Below are 23,292 nucleotides of genomic sequence, written 5' to 3'. Positions count from 1 at the left end.
AGGATGAGCCTAATCATGAATCACCGGCATGTATTTCCTGCAGAGATTGCACACCGTCCATGGGCATAACCCGTAATATAATATATACACTGAGATTCACACACGATGGATTGAGTTAGATTTAGGAGCCTCCAAACAGGGCACTTAATTGAAATAGACATGGCGATACATCAATTGGTTTAGGATGCTGTATGGAAGATCAAGCTAATTTCCCTCCTTTGGTTTCAGGTTTAAGTAAGGCTGGAGGGATGCGACAGTCGTGGTTTAACTGAACGGCGGGATTACTGAGACGGACACAAAGATACGAGACTTGACGAGGATATATCGTTAAGTATCGACAACAGTAGGAATGTACGCCACCACAGCTTCATTTGGAGTACTTGTTTTATACGTCCTTCACCTTGTGAATGGGGATCTACCCGACAGATTGCGGATCGGTGAGTATTATTGAGGGTGGATCATACTTCAGTCACTTTGATCGTACTATAGTCACTTTGATCATACGTAAGTCACTTTGATCATACTTTAGTCACTTTCATCATACTCAGTGGTCTGGTGGTGGGACGTCTGCCTGGAGAGCTGAAGGTCGAGGATGGCACTCAACACACACACACACACACACACACACACACACACACACACACACACACACACACACACACACACACACACACACACACACACACACGGACACACACACACACACACACATTTTGTATCGCAACTCACCGCCATTACTAAAAGTTACTCGACACTAAGTACCAGTCAACCTATAGCCACTAATGGTTGGCTCGTTAGGTCCATACCCTACTACCCCATGTGAGTCATTTGGTATCCGTTATGTCAGTTTTAGCCATATACCAGCGACAATGGGCTTCACACATCGCGAACTGAACCTGGATTTCCTGCCTAACGAGCGAGTTTCACAACTTTGGCTACTCTAATATCGCATTCTCTATACGGATGTCATGACTGATTAATATGAAAAAAATATATCGACCGAACAAAACTTAATATGAAACATGTATGTTGTTCATTTCACCCTCTGCCAATTTTGGCGATAGATCAATTTTTCTTAAATTTCAATAGTTATGTTTATGAAGCCTCTCACTTTAACAGTTTCTAATGACACGACGAATGAGTCATTTGGTACAGAATTGTACTCACATGAAAACACCCACGGCAACATGTGTGCAGTGGCAGTATCAGAAACCAAGGCTTTGTCCTCTCCAGGGAATATGATAGCATAAATGGCGCTTCATGCCCGGGTAACTTCGTTTATCAGACGTTTATTGATGTGGCGCTTATTATTCTAATGACTTCACCCGTGTCGAACTGTTATATATACACACTTCAAAGTTTCTTTAAAATACGTGTAGCACTTTGTTTTGTAGACTTCTGGTCCAATTCCATGACATATGACTGACGTTTCCTCTTCCTATGCTACGCTTTCGATTAATGTCATGTGACATTGTATCATTAGGGACCGACTATCAAATATTCTGGTGGGAGCCTGGTATTTTATAGAAACAAATGAATTGGCCCAGACAATTTTTGAAAGAAATACCATTGTTGCAAGCTGTTTTTCTAAAAAATATAGTCAGACTCAGAAATTTAATTAAATGCGTATCTGGTTTTGCAGCTGTACCTGACAAAATATCTAATCTCCAGACAAAATCCCTGCCCCCACTGAGAAAACTAAAAGGTCGGTCTCATATGACGTCACCATTGTGAGGTTAGACATACAGAACGCTGTGACGTATGCCATATTCAACATGGGACATATCACTGTAACTACAGAATCAATCCAGTAAACATGCTCAACACGGTATTCGTTCTGTTATAGTGCAGGAATACGGCGGGTAGCGTTCACAATAAATATTCTAACGTGACGTACGTGTCGTAACAGCAGTGCGTAACACGATACTAGCAGGTTATAGTTTGTAGGCAGTGCTTTGTCATTACAATCTGTGTCAAGGTCGTTGAACCATAGTGAGTGAGATTTCAGCAATATGCCAGCAATATACTGGCGGGGACACCGGAAATGGCCTTCACACATTGTATCCACGTTGGGAATCGAACCCGGGCCTTCAGCATGACGAGCGAACGCTTTAACCACTAGGTGTTCGTTGTTACGTGCCACTAGGCCATCATACTATAATCCACTTGTGGAAAATGTTTTGACCAATGCATTTGCATCTAAATTCAACCGTTATCCTTCATTCTGTGTTTGGGAAGGTTATTCTAATTAGTACACATAACCAATTATTCTGAACGGATGTAACGACACATGCAAGATGTACACATGTACAAAAAAGGACATGCATATCGCACTAGATTTAGATATATGTATTTTATGATACCATTCAAGCCAATCATAGAACTAGACATGCCCGAGCCCTGGTCAAAGTATGTGTCTATAACAACGCTTGAGCAAGAGTTGTGTGACGCTCTTTGTGATCATCGTGGAGAGAGCATGCTCGATTGTACCTCATAAATTGTGAAATGTATACACAAAAGGCTGGAACTGCTGGAATATTGCTCAACATAACGGAAAGTTGTCTACTGGAATGTTGAAGTCATTCCTCTTCCTCACAGATTTGCGGATAGTTTGTGTTCACTTCAAATCTTTATGCACATATCTTAATATGAAACAGATGAGGCGGTGTAACTGGTCTCTTTTATTTCAAGGTCAGCTGGGTAAAACTGGACGGGAATTGCCTGTTTGAATATTATTCAACAATATTAGTTCATCGATATACCTGATAGTTAAACGACTTGGCCAAATTTACTTGTTTGGATTTTTTCACTCTGACATGCCAACAAAATGTTTTACCTCCATACTCAATCAACTGTCAGGATTGGCCAAAGGCCACACCTTCATTGTATAGCCTCGTAAAAGTGATATGACATAACCAGCCTGGTCAAAACATGCATACAGAAATTCGTAGGCAAAACCACATGTTGTCTTCAGTTATGACCTTGGCTCAGCATCCGCACATGGAACCATGGGTCTGCTCAAAGTAAAACGTGAGAGGTGACATTGTAAGACTGAGGGGCAGGGGTGGCCCAGTTGTCAGAGGCTCCGCAATTCGCAGTGAAGAATTGCGTCCCTTGGACACGCCAGAAACCTATGATTGTGGCTTCGAATCCCGGTTCGCCCCGACTACCTGTCTTGGTTTGTCAGCTCCATTCCCGTGCTCCTGGGTTTCACCGAAGTGGAAAATGTGTAATTACTGTATTACTTTGAGTTTTCTTCCAAAATTAAGCTGCCACGCCGTGATAGAACTGGAATACTGTTCAAGGAGGCGTTAAACCCAACTCACTTACTCACTCACTCGTAAGACTGACCGAAATCTACACCTTCAAACATCATCTAGTGGGTAATGGTTTCGTCATCATATATGACTTTTATACATCATATACGGCCTGGCCAAACATCATCCCTTTAGGCATAGGCAATTAAGTCGTGGAGGTGATCTGATATGGCGTGTTTAGTATTATAAATTCCAGCTTATAGAACTTGATCTGTTTGTCTCCGGATGTTTGTTACATTATACTTGCAGTTTTGTTGCTATTATACGATCACCATCCATTCTCCTGTTGTTCGGTGTCAAATATTTGAATACTTCCTGCTAAACACATCATAATTGCAACAATTCTTTCACTTATAAATCTTGCGTTCACAATCAAATATTGACAGAATCCCATGTTTACTTTTGATCAACAAACCTTTATTACGCCGTCGCGGATTAATTCTGGCTTTAAGAGTCAAATACCCACAGATTTCTCCATTTACCTTTAGAAAATGGTCTGGCAGGGAAAAGATCAGCGTGCCCAATTGTACATTTATTCACGGTCTTTGAGAAGTAAGTTCTTTAAATATTGAAGACTTACGAGGATTCACTCAGTGCCCCTCGCGACTGACAACGTTGGAACAATAAGACGCATGCAATGTTATCAGTAGACGCCGATTGAGCCAAGACGCCGCTGACGCTTTCCATGGCAATATCCGTCATGCGGTGATACAGACAGACATTGTTTGCTCACCGTAACCATGCTTATATTAAGACTGACCTTAAACTCTTGATCAACCCCATCTTCAACTGCGTTATTTTAGGCTTAGGGCTAAGCCTCAGTCTATAGGCAGATTGAGTGGTTTTCCTGAATATGAAATAGTTTGGAATCCCCCGAGAGTTAGACGTATATGATTGTCTAGTTTTCCACGTCTAAGCCATATTCTCAACAGATCCAGCGTATGGCGTATCTGGCCGATGTCTACCGATAATTTCCCCGTTGTCTTTGTAATGCATATTCAAGATAAAGCTTCTCTTCTTATGGCTCCGTTGAGAGAGACGAGGTCCCAAGGTTGATATGTGTTTTGTGACTTTAGGCAGATGCACTGGTGTTAGGTCGAAATTACTGGAGATATTGGTTGACATGAGTTAGCATATATGAATGTTTTGTCAAACAGGTTCTACATGTAGTTAGCCTTGCTTGGTTCATCATATGCGACATCACCACAACATGATTTGAGACTCACATGGCCATGTATAGACTTGCACAAATCTATTAGGTAAACATTATTAGTAAAAATCATAATAAGATCATTTTTAGATTATATAACCAATAGGAACAAGTTGTCCACTGTCAGCTTATCTAGACTTGCCTATTATATGGATATAATTACTTTACACCCATGGAGTTATCATTCAATACAGCTTTAGAGCAAGGCTATACCATACTCTATAATTATAATAGTAATGTGTATTTAATAATAAGACACTAAATCATGGTTGAACAATCATGATACAGCAATATTACACCGTCATTCAAATAATGCTGCAACAAACGTTTCATGATGCAATACATATTAATCAACGGATGCAAAACGAGAGAATCCTATATCGCTTTGTGAGTAACTATGTCAGTGATTATTGCAACATGGGCCATGTGATACCATTCAACATACATTCTTAAATGTATCCCAGGCGTAGCTAGCCCTCCCCATGTGGTCTCTAACCTATGAAATCATATCATATACACATCACTGTTGTTTTCCCAGTGTAGAAACATTTGACTGCAAGATGTTTCTCAGAATCTGTAGATGATACTTTGAAGCTGGTGATGTGACTACGGGATCTCCTGCACATTTTAGCGATATTGTATATATTCATGTCCACTTGACAACACTCCACCAGATGAAGTGTAATATGCAGAGAGACTGTAAGTTCTATTTGAGGCTTGATTTAACATTTTTGAAGACTTTCCAAGATTTTTGCATATGGCTTCCTCTCGAGTTTGGTAGGGAAGAATGTTTGATGAGCGTAGAGTATGTTGTGATTCATCTGGTGTGGGTGTCGTTGAGTCTGAGCTTTTCGCTATCAGCAGCACCCAGGAGAACATTGTTTTAGGATTGCTTCAGTCATGTCTTTGTTTAACCCCAAAACACAACCATCATACTGGATTGGGGATAACGTATAAACGAATGTTTAGGTAGATTGGAAGAGTACAGTGTCCTCCATGTTGCTATTCAGGGAAATACGCTTTTCTATTTTTAAACGTTGCTTGTAGTTTGCAAGTTGATACAAGTAATTAACATTTTTTGGCATATGCAATGGAAACAATAAGAAACACTTTTTCATTATAAAAAATAATCTCGCATACGTTATAACAACGGTGAAACATCTGTCTAAACATAAATATTTAAAAAATCTAATATTATTTTTTATACATTATATTAAAAGTAATAAAGAGGTTCAGCTATCACTTTCCGAATGGCTGGCGTTTTCATACATCATTATTTTTTTTGTTCGCGGTGATAAAGTGATAAAGTAAAACGCATGTGGAAAATACATGCATGTCGTCTCTGGGTATTTCAATAAATGTGCCTTCCCCTAAGCTCTTCAAAACATTATACTTACATCAATGTCTGTATTTTGCTCATCTAAAAGAAAAAGCTCCCCCAAGGACGTGTATGTTTTCTTTCAAAAGTATATGTTGTATTCTCTAATTGACACAGGGATCTATGAGAGGAGCACCACTAGCCCTGATAAGTAGTTAAGCAGTCTAGAATTGCAAATGGGAATATTGTATGACGGGCGTTTTACACATCTGCGATACACAATTCAATGCGTATAAAAATGTGTGGGGTTTTTTTTCAAAACTTTTTCAAACTTTTTCATGAATATTTACAAAATGCAGATAACAACATGTTCATGATCTGTAAGTGAATGTTACAATCGATAAATGTCATCGTAATCATGTATCCAATGTAAAAGGACTATCTGCAGATGTTATGTTCACACGCATCCAGCAAACTGTAATATCAAGACTGACAAATATTTTAATCGGACTTCAAGATTGGCGGTGAATAATCTAAGTGTCATGGTATGATAATCAAAATTGAATTTTGTAAAATGTGTATTAATCTTCTTTTATTTAGGAACAAGACCTGGAACTTGTATCATGTTTGTAGCACCACAGAATTATTCAGTTGGTTCAAGGCAGTATTGGAACGAAATACGTCTTGTTTAATATATGAAAATTCAAATTTCTTCAAAATACTTGTCTTACTACGCCATGGTTCTGAAGCATTATTAAACTAGGGAGACAGGGTTCTGAAGCATATTGAAGGAATGGAGAAAGGGTTCTGAAGCATAATGAAGGTATGGAGAAAGTGTTCTGAAGCATAATGAAGGAATGGAGAAAGGGTCCTGAAGCATAATGAAGTTATGGAGAAAGGGTTCTGAAGCATAATGAAGTTATGGAGAAAGGGTTCTGAAGCATAACGAAGGAATGGAAAAAGGGTTCTGAAGCATAATGCAGGAATGGAGAAAATGTTCTGAAGCATAATGAAGGAATGGAGAAATGGTCTGAAGCATAATGAAGGTATGGAGAAAGTGTTCTGAAGCATGATGAAGGTATGGAGAAAGTGTTTCTGAAGCATGATGCAGGTATGGAGAAAGGGTTCTGAAGCATAATGAAGTTATGGAGAAAGGGTTCTGAAGCGTAATGAAGGTGTGGAGAAAGGGTTCTGAAGCATAATGAAGGAATGGAGAAAGGGTTCTGAATCTGGTAGAGTGTTAATGGGTACAATTAATGCAGGATTTCTATCTGAAAACTAAGTCATTAATCTATGTTTGAAGAGCACAGAGTAGCGTACATATGGAGTATTTCACACGTTTGCTGGGAAATACATAGTTAATATATCAAATTGCCCTTGTGTTAGTGACAATTCCTTGGGATATTAATGGTGCTACAAACAGATAAACGCAGTGCACAAACATGCAAATGTATAGATGTGGTGTTTTAACAATGTCAGGCATATCAGTTTCACGTGTTACTGTAGGATTCTCGATTAATCCATCATAAAGAGACTACCACATAGAACGTAGGTTAAGTTATTCACGAGGTTAAACAGAGTGTCTGCGGGTGTGAGGGGTGTATTTAACGCTAGTTCGAACAGTATTTCAGTGACTAACAGTTTTCGTAGGGTCGTTGATGTTCACAACTTTGTGGATTCTTAGAAAACAGGCACGGATCAAACAGACGAATGATCATTATCTGGGCAACTCGTGGATTCGAACCTGCGACTAGCGGTTCCTGGCTACTAATGGATACAACTCAGCGAGCTGTGTCCTCGGACTGACATAACCGTGACCCGTCACTGCGTGCTCGGTGTGACAACTGTGTAACACAAACAATACACTATCACGCGCATGAGCTGATCCCGCAAAAGCTGCAGCTTCAACAAAAAGGGGTTTAGGTGGCGCTATTCTAGCCTGAGAGTAAAAATATTAAAACTATTATATCTTTAGGAATCCATGTCATTTACTTCAGTATTGCTAAAAGGTATCCATTCATCATAATAAAACGTCTCGCTAGAAATGATGCGGTTCTACATTACTGAGCAGTAATATCCACAGATAGTTCCAACATACAAATCGACAACATAATGAACGGCTGAACCGCATGGCTCTTTTAATAAGTTGAACTTCGTATGCTCGTCACAGAGACGATTTTTCGTTACATCTGTAGACTTGACAATAAAGCTAGTTTAGCTTTGGATACTACTGCTCTGTATATTGTACAGTTGGAAGTGGTCAAAATGTTTATTTTCGCTTGATGCGAAACCGAAATTAACCATGACATTGACGTTGGATAATGACCCCTTTCTCGTTTCTCGTACATTGAACGTACAATTTCACATGATTCGCTTTGTCTCTTGTGGCGCTGCCGTTTCAGCGATTTTTATTTACAGGGAGCTACCATATTCCCACAAACATGGTGGTTCCATCAGGGCATGGCTTGATTTTGTCTGTGTATGTGCTATGAAAACAGACCAGGTTGAAACCATATATATAAGAAGGAAGGACTCCAAACCAGTCTAATGTGAGAGTTGGGTTGAGTTGATAATGGCAGTCATCAGTGGATAGTAAATATACGTGTTGGCGATCCGAGTGTGAGAACGCGATGACCTGTTTGTGAAGCTGTGACGTCTGTACATTATGAAATGAGTAGACAGATTCTGCACTCATTACAACGTAGGGAGGCATTAACTGAGATTTGAAAGACTGTTAATTCTGAGAACAAGTATCCACTTCAAGGAACATTGAAGGACAGGAGATCAGGGCACGTCAATAACTTAGCACCCTCACTGACATTGCCCGAACCTTTCCACCAAACTGTTAATATACAAGCGTCCATGTGGAATATTTATTAACGGTCGCTGGCACGAAATCAATATGAGTGACTACATCACGGACTTATAGTCATCCCGCTACTTCTACTTAATGCTGTGGTGTTTGCTCTCAAGTTTTATTTGGCCTTTTATTAGTTTCGAGAAATCTTCATGTTCGTTAAGGCACGCCACTTTGTCATAATTCATTTAAGCAAATGATCAGCATGTAAATATTTTGACACAGGAGTTGATATGTTACAATTTCCAAACTCATTGTGTTCTTAGATTTATTCTGTCTAAGGCAGTGATATTATGCTTTCTGGAGGGAAATTCAACTTTGTCGTATAATCAATAATACTGCAAAAGCAATGTTTGAGGATAATTGTTCATATACGTTTTGGAATTATGAACTTAGAGTCACGGCATGGGGCTTACAAACCAATACGCATTAATTGTACATATTTTACTTACAATCATCATTATATTGTGACGGTGATCAACTGATGGCTCATGACATCGATATTTCAGATTGGTACCTTGGCTTTTGCAAAGCTCTCTTTGGCCTCATAATGGGAGTGTTTCACTGACAATGTGTCATTAGAGGATGAAAAAACCCATCGTTCAGCATCGGTAAAAGCAAGTAATAGGTCGTTGTTGATGAGTGAAGCCAGGCCAAATTATCTTATTTGTTTGAAAGTAATTACCACCAGAGACACAAGATGTTGTATGTGCTTATTCAAAAGATGACATCATTACAGGATTAATTGGTAAATGGTAATTGGCACGACAAAAACATACGAACTGCATTTTTTATGCAGGCATGTAAACATTTGGACGTAAAAAGCTAAAGTATTGCTTAACAATTGTTTATAAACTAGCAAAGTGAAGTTAATATTTCATCAGTGGTATGATTCACTGTTGACATTAGTACCCCGGACAGCTACTGTTCATGGCATGAACGGATCTTTAAGTACAGACCTATCTCATGCAATAACATCGTTTTGCATCAAATAGTATTAGTTCCGTGGTTTATCAACACCAATTCGTATTGCTACGTGTATCATGTAGCTGAAATAATGATATCGTATAAATAGATTATCTCCGTTTGGTATCTCGAAGAGGGGTGGTCTGAGACAGAGTGTCCCTGCAAGTGGCAATTTTGGTTACATTCTGATTGTGATATGTATAAAAATGAGTGCTGGAGGGGATCATCAATAAGATTGATACCCCTAATATAATATATAAGTTATTGTTCATATATCGTGCCTTAGTCAGACCTGTTTCAAGCTTTGTTCGACACATAGTCGTTGATGGAATATATCATAATCTATAAATTACCAAGGTCTTATTTTCAAATGACTCATATTAAACTCTTAGTAATCGGGAAAGGTTTGTAGCTGAATATTGCGCTAACTAATTTAATAGATTTCACTGTTCAACAATCCAACCAACTATATTAACTATGAAATTCTTTTTCGTATTGTTAAAGTATTATTTTTAGCAGGATATCAATTTACCATGATCAAACTCATTTTAGCATGTAATTCTATCAACAGATACGGAAATAAATAAAAAGTATATATGATGAATTTATCTTTTCGGCTGATTGACTCTAATATCATTTAGTGTGATGTTAGTGGTGTTGTTTTATGCAGTTTTATTAATTAATCATTTCGTGGTTCAAACGGTAACGACTAATCATCCCTCAGTACAAATTTGTAGAAAAGATAGCTTTCCCTTCCTTTGATAATTCTTTCATGTCTTACTCGTATGCCCCCATAGTGCTCCCTCATTCCGATTTGTGTTGTATTCAATTTATGGTTACCTTTTTTTCATAAATAATCCTTAGAAGACAACAGAATAAAATGATGCGTATATTTCTTTGTAGTCTAGGACATATAGTTCTCTACACAGATGTATGACACAGCTTCTTTATTGTGATGAATTACAAAGAGGAAGCAACGGCAGGTATATCAGTCTTTTGACTACAATTAAGGTGCCTTTTGTTTCAGAATTGCCATTAATGGATGAACGAAAGATGGAGCTGGCACAGATAATCACGCACATCTATTGAAATTCATGCAGATCTGTCTGGCGTTGTTCCATCCGCCGTTAATTATGATTTATTGCTGCAATCCTTTATCGAAGATAATGCTCACGTCTAGAACCTTTAGCTCTAAGAATCGTCAGTCACTGATAACGTGATGCAGAAAGAATTATTGCCACATCAGTTGACCTCCATATCCGCTTTCAAGAACTTGGAAGAATCCTAGAGATATTCGACTCTTCTTCGAATCAGATTCAGCTTATGAAACGTATTCCCTATGTACTTTGATTTTTGGGAAGGATTCGTGTTACAGCTTGAAATATAACACATAAATGTTGGCAGATACAACATTGCATTCAATTTTTACTACAGTATCTCCACACAATTCCAACTTATCAAATAGTTCAAACCGTATCGATCCCTTTCTGAGAAGTCTCTAGCGGGGTCGGGTGGTCAGGCTTGTCGACTTGAATGATGCATGTCATCGTTTTCCAATTGCGTAGATCGGTGCTCATGGTGTCAATCACTACAGTATCTGGTCTAGACTCAATTATTTACAGACAGTCGTGATATAGCTGGAATATTGCTAAGTGCGGAGTTAAACAACAAACAGACAAAGAAACATGTTCAATAGTTATACCGATAAACACGTACACATTACATACATAGTGGCTGTAGGTTCATAACCCCAATCAATTTACTCGTACTGCCATGCTGGACTGATGCAGGATTCCCTACCTTGGCCCATCTACACATCAATCTTATCTGATGATTCAAGTGGCCACAGATGCTGAACGAAAAACCGCAGCATTTAACATATTTGTCTCAAACTTGGTTTTGGACTCGTGTTGACAGACCAAGAACTATTATTTCCTATAGGATTCCAAACAACGGCTTAAAGATAATCCTTTTCAGGACTGGAAATTATCTCTTCATTCAACAGCAACCGCTCAACTTGCATATCCATGACAACTTAATGCAATGACTTTGGGAGCTAATGTTCGATGTAACGACTTTAATTTGTTAATTGAAATTGGTCGACATGATAATATTTCACGGAAATAAAGACTACGTGGATTATGCCTGAGAGAAAACATTATTGAAAACGAGTATCACCTGCTACTGTGTTGTCAACATCACAGCGGACACCGAATGAACTACATTAGGGCATATTTTATTTCTAACCATGGACACGATAACTAAACTGCTACAGACCATTATGAATGTGCCTCATATCTTTCCAATGTCAATATGTACAGACAATTGGAAGTTAACAGTTAACAATAAATTAACTTTACTAATAACATACTATATCAGGATCATACAATTTGGTGTATCTTGGGCCATCGGCCTTGAACTGAAACTTACCTGTCGCAATGCCTGTATGTAACAGGTTTTCTTATATCCTATCTCATGTTTTCAGGCGCTCTGTTTGAGAAAGAGCATGATGGTCAGCGCCAGGCATTTGAATGGGCAGTAGAAAAGATCAACCTCAGGAACGACGTCCTTGGCAACACCATCGTCGTGGTGGACGACCAAGAGGTCTTGGAGCAAGACAGCTTCAGTGCCCAAAGAAAAGGTGAGCTTCCCCTGTTGTTCAGTGTTTACAGCTACAGCTGTTTGTGTAATTGGAGAGTTTTTGAGGCTTTCTTTATTGCTCAAACACCTGATATGATTTAGGATAAATAGTGCACTTGCCATTATTATCCTTTATCAATAACATTCAAGATTATGTATATTTTCATGGCGTATTGGTTGTTTCTGAAACAAGGCGTTTAGGCCATGGAATCTGGTTTAATTTTTTCTTCTTTCAGAATGCTTTCTTCAAACCCATTTCAAAATCCTTACAATCCTATGCTCTGTCAGTATAAGGTCACCTTGACATGAGGTCACTTTTACATTGTCTATAGAGGTCAAGAGTACATTTGACTTCCCAAGACTACTGTAGGTTTGTGTAAGTGTCAATGCTATTTGTTAATTTGACATATTCCCCAGTAACTTATATTCACCACCGATGTTCATACTTGGGCCACATGACGATGTTTTGTTGTCTGTTTCTTGTTTCTTCTATATACTATTTTCGAGACAATAATAGGTATATGTATTAGTTATTTAAGATGTAGATATCATTTGTCATGACTGCTTTGAAACATAATCGATTTTAAATGTCCTTTCAAATGTAGGCTTGTGGTTAGGCAAAAACATATTTTATATTCAACCAAGGTTGATACGAAAACAGAAGTAGCCCAACCTTGTCTAAGACCATACGTTATAATAAGTAGTGCAGCGATCATGCCACAAAGTCACCTTGTCCTTCGGCTCATGCTCCATAAGCATGATCGCATGATCAGTAATAATAGAAAGTGCTTGGATCCACTGCAGTTGGTTACACATGTATGCCATGCTATTCTTCACATCTTGCACACCAGATTTTATCGTCAATACTATTTGACCCTTGTCTCGACTTCTCAATTGTGCCAGTTTACACTCAGCCCGGTCCCCCTGTGTGGCAGGATCGACCTCCGGTTTGAAGTGGCCCGCCCCCAATAACCAATACCGATTCCCTTCCCCCCTTTTGGTCTTTTCTGAACCTATTTACAGTAGTCCCATCGCTACCCTCCAGTGTTTGGACAAGCTGTCGATTCGATTTACCCGGAAAAAACGGGAAAGGGATGCCCATGATTTTAAGATTTGAATCCAGTTACGTCTTCCATAATCGATGACTCTAGCTAGGAGGTGATTGGTGCGATAACGAATATGAGGAAATAGCTTGAAGAGGAAAAGCTTTTAACTTTGACTAATATAAAATCGAAGAATTCAGGCCTTGTCCTCTTATGCGATGTGACAATTTTACTAAAGGCTGGGGAACTGTAACTCAAGACGTGTCAAGTCCTAGAGGTAAAGGAAGTAAGCCCCGTGTCTCATTCATTGCTCTGACGGCATTTCGTGAGCTCAACACTCCCACCTTGGGGACACTGTCAAATTCGTTTAATGTAAGGTGGTGTTCTTGTACCATTGAAATCAATGCAACAAATAGTGTCTTTTTCAATATCCTCTTTAGTTACATAGAGGTCGATTTAGACCCCATGTTTCGCAATTGAAAGTAATGATGTAATGAAAAATGCAAGAGGCTAGTGACAAGATCATTATATTATATTACAAGGGCTAATTCAATAACCTTAGAGTCGCACGTGTTCATCATATGTGCCTCAAGGGCATTCCGTTTTCTTATCAAGTAATTTACAAATGTATGCATGCAGCTGTTGCGCTTCAACTTTTACCATTTCGTGAAGCTCGTACCGTCTTGGGGGTATGGAATGCATATTATTAGATATGACACATTCCTTGTCACATTACCAAATACGTTTAAACGGTTTCTTTGCTTACGTCAGTTTCAAAATCTTAGAATTAATGGCGAGGTTTGAGTTCATTGTGTGTGTTTGTGTCCTCTGTCGTGGTATAGCTGGACTATTGCTAAAATCGGCCTAAAACCATACTCACTTTTTATCATTGTCAACACTTTGAACTAGCATGCACATCCCCTTCTTTTTCCAAACCGGTGTTTTGCTAGCGTTAAGTGGACTATTGGTTAAGCTCATCTGTACAAATAGTGATACTTCCTCCTCTATCGATAAGTGTGAGCAGAGATAATACCAGTCTTCCTGAACGTGGTCTCGGCATAATTCCAAGTGGTATGTTCTTGACCAGCAGCTTTGCACAATTTACTCTGCTGCACTGAATGTTGTTTGGCCATGGTTCGTCCAGGAACAAGGTTATGGATTGGGCAAACAACAGATCACATTCATGCCAGCTCACAATGACCGCGGTCCAGGGATCTAAGTGAATTACCCTTATTGCTTTATCAAAAGACGGCGGGGACGTTCATCATTACCGCAACTATGCATTAGAAACATTCACTCCAACATGCACACAATACAAGGGAAGAATTGCCTTGATTCCTCAATTTTGACAGATTTGGGGTGTAATTGCTACACATATCTGGCATTTGAAAGTTAGCCTGTCCTCCAAAAATCGATCTCATTCCGTGAACTAAGAATGGCTGGAAAACTGTCCACTTACGTCTGCTAACTAGACGCCATGTTTGATAGGCCCTTTTCTTCTGCAAGACAGCCACCCTCGTCTATTAGTTCCTGTAGCACTTAGCCTGACAACACTTTTATTCATGCAACTGTTGTGTTCATCCTACAAAGTCAGTTCCTTTGACGAAGCTATATATGGAGAGGGCACTCTGTACTGTACTACAGGCCAGTTGCGTAATAAGCCTTTCTTTTCTTGGTGCAATGATCCCAGAGGCACGTGAAAGCCCATGCATTGCATGATAGGAGTCGAAAGTAGCACTGGCTGGCGTGTGTGATTGTGTGATGCTTTAACGTAACAATTTTAGTATTGATTATTTTCATAAACATTCCTGCAACGTTTTGAAGAATTTTACTTACTGACAAGTTTTTCCACTTACAGTTGATATGACTTTATTATGATTATTGCAGTTTCTCGAAGTTGCTGACAGTGAATGCGACTAACCTAAAGAATACCAATTTAACTTGCTCAACTATTCGGAAATCGTTTGAGTCAAACAAAGAGGGCCAAAATATTGGCGCCAACATGTCGTCCCCCTTGAAAAAGAGCAAGGGTCAGATTTCACCAGTTCTTTTTCTGAAGATACGCCAAGCTCCATGTTTTCGCATGAGTGAGTGAATATGGTTTTACGCTGATTTTAGTACTACTCCAGCAAAATCAGGGCGGGAAACAGCACGAAGGGTTACAAACATTGTTTCCCGTGTCGGGGTGATCCCGGGTCTTCGGCTTGACAAGTTAACACTCTAACAGACCCAGCTCATACTAGGGTCCTCAACTGGCCAGAAACTGAAGTTTGTCTGATAAATCAATGAAAACAATAGGAACAAAAACAAAGTCTGACATATGTAATCAATTAGAATGTGTTTCCAATGCTGTCAGCACAGACCGTGAATATGGACTTACTTCCTTGAACAGTCTCTACACATACCAGTAGATTCCCGTGGGTATCCGGGGTTCTCAGCACACCAAATGTGGAGCCCGTGGGCAGTCCGTGTCCCCAGCAAGCTGTGCTGGACTTAAGAGGCGACTTAATAGAACGCGTGGTCAACCTCGGTGACGTGGTAGGTGGCGTGTCAATGTACCTCGACAGCGTGGGTCGTTGTTCATAATATCAATCACAGGATTGTCTGGTGCAGACTGTATCATTTATAGGCCGTCATCAAATAGCTGGGAATTTCATGAGAGCGGGGTTCAACAACAAACGCGCACGCGCACATGCACACACACACGCACACGCCAATCACAACTCACATTCAGTCATGCGTGTGCGTGTGTGTGTGCATGTGCGCGTGCGCGTTTGTTGTTGAACCCCGCTCTCATGAAATTCCCAGCTATTTGATGACGGCCTATAAATGATACAGTCTGCACCAGACAATCCTGTGATTGATATTATGAACAACGACCCACGCTGTCGAGGTACATTGACACGCCACCTACCACGTCACCGAGGTTGACCACGCGTTCTATTAAGTCGCCTCTTAAGTCCAGCACAGCTTGCTGGGGACACGGACTGCCCACGGGCTCCACATTTGGTGTGCTGAGAACCCCGGATACCCACGGGAATCTACTGGTATGTGTAGAGACTGTTCAAGGAAGTAAGTCCATATTCACGGTCTGTGCTGACAGCATTGGAAACACATTCTAATTGATTACATATGTCAGACTTTGTTTTTGTTCCTATTGTTTTCATTGATTTATCAGACAAACTTCAGTTTCTGGCCAGTTGAGGACCCTAGTATGAGCTGGGTCTGTTAGAGTGTTAACTTCATAATAACACTACGTTATATAGCATTAGGAAACACATGGCATCATAAACTGTAACACATCACTTGATAGATTTATTGTGGACCAGGTCATATGCGCATATTGTTTCAGTACTTATTCCCTTTTTCCATCGATCATGATATGCATAAGGTATATGTAACCAAGTGCGAGTTTACAGCTGTCGCATAAGTGCAGATAAAAATAAATCATTTAGCTCCTTTATTCCGCTTCCACAAAACATACTGCTATTTGTGCATTTAGAGCGCGGATGGGGTCACATGTAGATTGGGTCAAGCTTGTGTATTTGAAATTTGAGATGAATTTACGCGTAGATTTGAATTGTTGATGGGTAATAGGTGTTCAATAAAATGTAGATGCCTAATACTCGTACAATGTTGCTGTATCTCTGAGCGATCTACAGAGAGTTGAAAGTTCGATAGTTCATATCGTTGATATAATATTTATATATGATTATTAGCTGCCCAACATTAATTAATGATGGTCCGGTTTGTTAACAGACCGCCGTCGTATGGTGCGAGTACTGCTGGTGCCTTTAAGTTACAATTGTTACCTAAAGGAATCATTTCCAATATACACATTGCATAAGTTAGCGAAGTTATGGATCCCAATATGTGTTTATGTGTTGATTCCGGTCTTGGTTGATTGGTTGCGTGTCTTGTACTACGGCGGCGTTGTTCGTTGCCCATAATTTCAATCACTGACTTGCCTAGGGCAGACTCGATTATTTACAAGAAGCCGTCATACTGAATGCGGCGAAAAGCCCAACACCCGCACTCAATTAAATGTTTCTACATACTGTAAAAAACTATGTACATGACACGATGAAGCACTGCTACACACGTATGTAGAAAGCTATACCGGTAATCGGGAATATGACGCTGAATCCACATGGCATGATGAAGCCCTTCTACACACACGTATGTAAAAAGCTATACCGGTAATCAGGAATATGAGGCTGAATCCACATGGCATGATGAAGCACTGCTACACAAACGTATGTAGAAAGCTATACCGGTAATCAGGAATATGAGGCTGAATCCACAGGGCACGATGAAGCGCTGCAACACACACGTATGTAGAAAGCTATACCGGTAATCAGGAATATGACGCTGAATCCACTGGATGATGAAGCACTGCTACACACACGTATGTAGAAAACTATACCGGTAATCAGGAATATGACGCTGAATCCAAACGACAAGTACACGACGGTCTCAAACAACTCCTCTCCAACACTCTTAAGCACTATTTCATATACCACCTCTGTTACTTCACCATGCACGTTGTCCTAATATATGAACATTACAATTTTCACCTAAGTTCATTTCCTCCAAAATACGTTCAGTTTCAGTTGCTAGAAATGCTAGTATAAGACGGAGGCAGTTTATTTTGATCGATAGATGTTGAAGGTAATGCGAACTATCATTGCTTGTTTTGCAGACAGCCTGTTTTCTGTCACAGTGACATCAAATCAATTTCTACCACCATCTGGCGTTTATCAAGTACAGATTGCAACCTACTGTGTGTGTCTAATGTTAATTACATTAAAATATCACCAACCGTTCGCAAATGGCAAGCCCACGTACAGATGGATTTCATATGCTGGATTCCAGATTATTGAATATAATGAAAAGCAATGGCATTTCAAAAGCATATGTCATTGCCTTATGGAGAGACACATGGCATCCACAGAGAACAGCCAACATTAACTCTGGCAATAGGCATCCGTTTCTGAACACGTATAACAGCTTCATCGCTATATGTGTTGAATGACTTATACATCGATTTGAGTTTATTATTCTGCTTTGACAGCCATGACGCAGTAGCTCCACTCGTCTGTGTAATGCAGACCGATCATCATGATGCTAGATCTATGACTAAGGACTACCGAACTGAGTGCGGTTTTTAAAATACAATAAAATGAACTGCCAATGTAACACAATCGCAATATCTGATCATTTAGCAATGGAACTACATGGTACCACAATTAAATTTGATAATGGAAGTTTGGCCATATCTAAACAGGCGTCAAACTTATCTGGACGCATGGGAATTGTGTTTTACATTTAACTCGCCTTAACTGAACTTTACTATCTCGAAATATCTTTATCTCAAAACCAAACAATTTTTCATTTCATTTTTCTTTCCAACCGAAACAAAACCAGTCTGTATATGAATTCTCTTTTAATTTCAGTTTAACGTTGTGAAAGTACACTACTGTTCATGCATACTTCACTCTTTATCGCTATACAGTTTCAGAAACAAACCTCGTTACTTCCACAAAACGTTTTCAGAGAAGAAGTCCTGCTTTGCGGGTGTGAAATCCCACATACGCTTTTGGAATTACCGCGGTACGTTTGCAGAATTTCCGCTTTGCGGTTGCGGAATTAAAAACGCGGTACGTAAGCGGAAATAACGCAGTTCGCTTATGGTATTACAAAGGTACGTTAACGGAGTTAGCAGAGCTTGCGGAATTAACGCGTTATGTATGCAGAATTACACGGTATATTGACGGAATAACCGTAATGTACCGCTCAGGTACCGCAAAAATATAGCAAAAGATGTGTCAACCAATCATATTTAAGTCTATAACATAAATATTGCAGATCCTAAACAAATTCTATCAATTGAATAGACGGTGTTTTCAAGCGGACCAACGACTTATGTAATCTGGTATGCAGGGCCCCTGGAAGCAGAAAATCCTAATTGGATTCGAATATAGCCCATCAAAATGTCATAAGTCCATATGTCTTACCATAGCACATCAGTATTGAATAGCAATTACTTGAATCTTCAAATAACATCTTTTGTACATTTTGTGTGCGACATTTTGTGAACATATTGGACCGATACTGTTGAGGTTCACAATTTTCTAAAACTACTTTTGTGATACATATCTTTGAGGATCTTTTTCTCGGAGTAGCCCCTAGCAACCCGTCAACGCGCTTGTCAGTTACTGGTGACAAGCACACTTTTTCCCCGACTCCACCACCGAGCGGCAGACACAAGTTGGAGATATCTCGTAATTGACTTTCTCTCTTTTGCCTCAAGAGGTTTCCTTATAAACGTAGTTCTTTACCTTGCAGCACAACATTCTGACAGTGTAAGCAAAACGTCAAAGTTGTTCGAGCAGTTATCTATTTTTTCTTCTCCTTGGAGCTCCGAGTTCTGAAGCCCAGACGCCTGTAGATGCTGATACACAGTTCAAAAAGACAACCCTATATGTCCGCAGAAATTTCAACTTTCCATATCACAACACACGTTTTTTTTATCAATTTCATTGAAAATCTATTAAGAATGTTTACGCCTATTCGATGTTTTCTAGCCGTCTCATCTACCACTAAAGGCTGGAAACCCCCAGTTTCAAAATGACAATTACACAAAATGAAAAGAGCCAAAAAGGAAATTTAAAGTCCTAATACATCTGGAAACACATCCTTCACCTTGCCTATTCATAACGTCACCATTGATCTCGCCACTTGTTAACCACTCAAATGAGAGGAACAGGAATTTTCGTTGTTTGAAGCGCCCCTACAATTTTATCATGTTATGCTACAGCAAACCAACATGGTTATTGGAGAGAATTTAAGTTTTTCACATGGTCATTGGTTGACGACATAAAATTGAGCAAGGACATGTGAATATAGGATCCAACATTCGATATGCGTATTCAAATATTAATCTGCATTACAACTATTAAATAAACAATATCACTTGTATTTGACTTCCTATCACCTAACGTAATTGATATTGTCTTTCATATTCTTGTCTGTCCAGTTGAAACTGTATGCATCAGTTTAACCTTTTTTCTCATATATATCAGCTTGAATGAGTGATGTTACGTATGTGCATAGCTCCAGTCAGTACAAGACGTTGTTAATTGTAATTTTCAATTTAAGCATAAAAACATCCTTTTTGTGTTTTACTGAGCCTCGCAATCTGTGAATATGTTATTTGGTCATTTCAGTATGCCAAATGGTTGGGAAAGGAATTGTTGGCATCTTTGGTCCAGTGTCATCCCTCTCTTCTGCGCATGTGCAATCCATGTGTAATGCATTCGAGATTCCCCACCTACAGTGGCACTGGGACCCCCGAGACACACGTGATTACTACTCAATCAGTCTGTTCCCACACTATCTGACCCTCAGCCAAGCCTACAGGGATATGGTGCGCTACTGGGGTTGGAGCAAGTTCACCCTCCTGTATGAAAACAATGAAGGTGAATATGAGGATAATATTCGAAAACATTAGTATGTGTGGAATCCATTGTCGTTATATCGAATGTCATTCTCGTGAAGATAAATAGTCTACCCCAAGATACCTGCATACTTTTTGTCCTGTACGTTTGTTATGTTTTTGCTGTATACTGTCCATCTTTTCTTCTCTTCTTGTATTTGAATCTATGTAAAGTGGTATCTTGTTCCCAACACTTTTGCGATTAACATTATATTATTAATTGGGTAACTGGGTTTTGAAACATGGTATTAACCCGAAGTTAAATACTATCTTTAATGTATCAGTTCAGTGATAAGGTCACCGTGTTGTTAAATAAGTGCAAGTCAAGGTAATATAAGCCAAGAACATATGTGCGATATATCAATAATACATATATGGCGTATGCATCCTAAACCAAAAGTACTTCATCTCTATTAAATCTGCTCTATTGGAAGCCTCGGGTAATACGTAGTATTCAAATATCTGTATCCAGAATTCGGCTGTGTATATCTCTTCAGGTAGTTGCACACAACGTAATGCATGTAGCATCATTTACATCGAAGAAAATTAACGACCCTTTTTTTAATCCCAGGACTGACTCGCCTGCAGGAAGTGCTCAAGGCACCGGAAATGGGCAAAGCTCGAATAACTGTTCGAAAACTAGAGCCGATCAACAATGATTATGTGAACATGTTCAAAGAGCTCAAAGAGAAAGGACAGTTCCGAATGGTCATCGACTGCAAGTTGACAAGTGTCAAGAAAATTTTACATGCGGTAGGAAAAGAGGATATAGCCAATTTCAACTTGCCTATCGCAGTGTTATTGTCCAGACCAATAGTCAATGTTAACTCTCTGTCAATATCAAGTGGCAATTTTGATACAGGTACATTAGTCGACACAGTGATGACTTAGAACAGAATAGTATGCGAATGGTATGGCATTTTTATGTTTTTACATTTTCAGTTGAAATTATTTTAAAGATAATATATGAGTAAATGTTGCATACATGAATTATACAGTATTTATCAAGATCCGAATGGGATATGCAAGGTATGCGGGCGATATACATGAACTTATATGTATGCATATGTACAATTATATACATATATGTGTCACTTTGAGGTCAACACATTTTTCTCAATATTAGTCAATGAAAAATGTACATGGAAAGTTTAAATTGAAAAAGTAAATGACCTGAAAATGGCTTTTGGTATGCATGCATAATTAAAGTGTTGCCATTGAAATTAACTATGTGCATGTTATATGGAAGATGCATTTCATTATTCTGCTTGTGTGAGAATCCTAAAGTGACCCGATGAACAAATACATCCCTGGTAGTTACTTGCAGACATTTATTGTGGCACATACACTATTTAGAGACATATTCTCGTTGTTTTGATATTAGGATCCATGTAACTACTCTGGCTTTCTATTGTTATAACTACTCAGTACCTTACGTACGTCCAGGCTTACATGATTATCAGGATAATGATGTATATGATCTGACAGTAACATATATTGTCTATAAAAAACACTGACTTCCAACTTGGAAAACAATATCATTACCCCAGTCAATGGATCAGTGTGCACTGGAAATTCATTCTCAACTTCCTGGGGAGTATACAACCCACACTGCCCATGAGGTGTTAGAAATTAACAGTCACATAACCATCTCTCTTCTGGGTACCCATTCGCTGCAGGGTGAAGAGAGGCATATTTTATACGAAATCACTTGCCGAAGGAGATACCACATATGACATGTGCTTCGGTGTAGGACAGGACAGAAACCCTAGAGCCTCTCAGGGGTTCAGCTTGCTGAACATGGTCACCCATCCACCAACTGTCCGCCACCATCATGTGCATGATCTAGTATGTAGGTATTCTTAATATGCGTGTCAGTAGGCTATATTTGAAGAGGGAGTCGAATATTTCATTATATTTTTCAGGCACTGAAAGTGCAGATGTTGTCGCAATATTATCATTACTTCTTCACAACACTGGTAAGTTATGCCTGTTTGTTTTCATCGATTAATTTCTATTTAATTGTCTCACTCTAAATCGGGCCCACCTCCGTGATGGAGTGGATTCCCTGGCGGCGTCATACCAAAATGCCTTGAAATATGGTACTTATTGTTGATCTGCCTGACCTCACCTCAAAGGGTTAAACAAGGACTGGTCAACTCGGGAGTCAGTATTATGTGTCGGATGTTAAACTGCGTGTGTATAAAACCGGCATAAGTCCGGACTAGTACAAGAGGTCACACACACGCGCGCATGCATGTACATCGCTATATATGTGAAATAATCATTTGCTTTAAATCATTTCAAGTTTTGTGTTGAATTCGTTCTGTGACGTTTCGGTTACACATCGACACAATATCTATGTCTATCTTCCATGCATCAAACTACATCCATGATATGATTACTGAGAACACAGTGAGATGAAAATCAGTCGAGAAATCTG

At 39.3% G+C, this 23,292-nt stretch overlaps 1 protein-coding gene across 9 annotated transcripts in view; it reads left to right on the top strand.

The window, feature by feature from the left end:
- The window catches only part of LOC139476115 (glutamate receptor ionotropic, kainate 2-like), a 128,739-nt gene that overhangs the window by 89,320 nt on the left and 16,127 nt on the right, over positions 1 to 23,292 (top strand). For all 9 annotated transcript variants that reach the window (XM_071259378.1, XM_071259375.1, XM_071259374.1 and 6 more), the window contains 5 exons: positions 229 to 437; positions 12,154 to 12,309; positions 20,581 to 20,832; positions 21,421 to 21,602; positions 22,775 to 22,828. In XM_071259378.1, the coding sequence (XP_071115479.1) occupies positions 350 to 437; positions 12,154 to 12,309; positions 20,581 to 20,832; positions 21,421 to 21,602; positions 22,775 to 22,828 (732 nt within the window). In that variant the 5' untranslated portion in view covers positions 229 to 349. The remainder of the gene's footprint in view (positions 1 to 228; positions 438 to 12,153; positions 12,310 to 20,580; positions 20,833 to 21,420; positions 21,603 to 22,774; positions 22,829 to 23,292) is intronic.

Source organism: Haliotis cracherodii, unplaced genomic scaffold (genome assembly GCF_022045235.1).
Source record: "Haliotis cracherodii isolate W230 unplaced genomic scaffold, xgHalCrac1.p SCAF_3, whole genome shotgun sequence".
Classification (NCBI taxonomy): Eukaryota; Metazoa; Mollusca; class Gastropoda; order Lepetellida; family Haliotidae; genus Haliotis; species Haliotis cracherodii.
The sequence above is the reverse complement of the archived record's forward strand: the minus strand, read 5'-3'. Positions and strand labels throughout refer to the sequence as shown.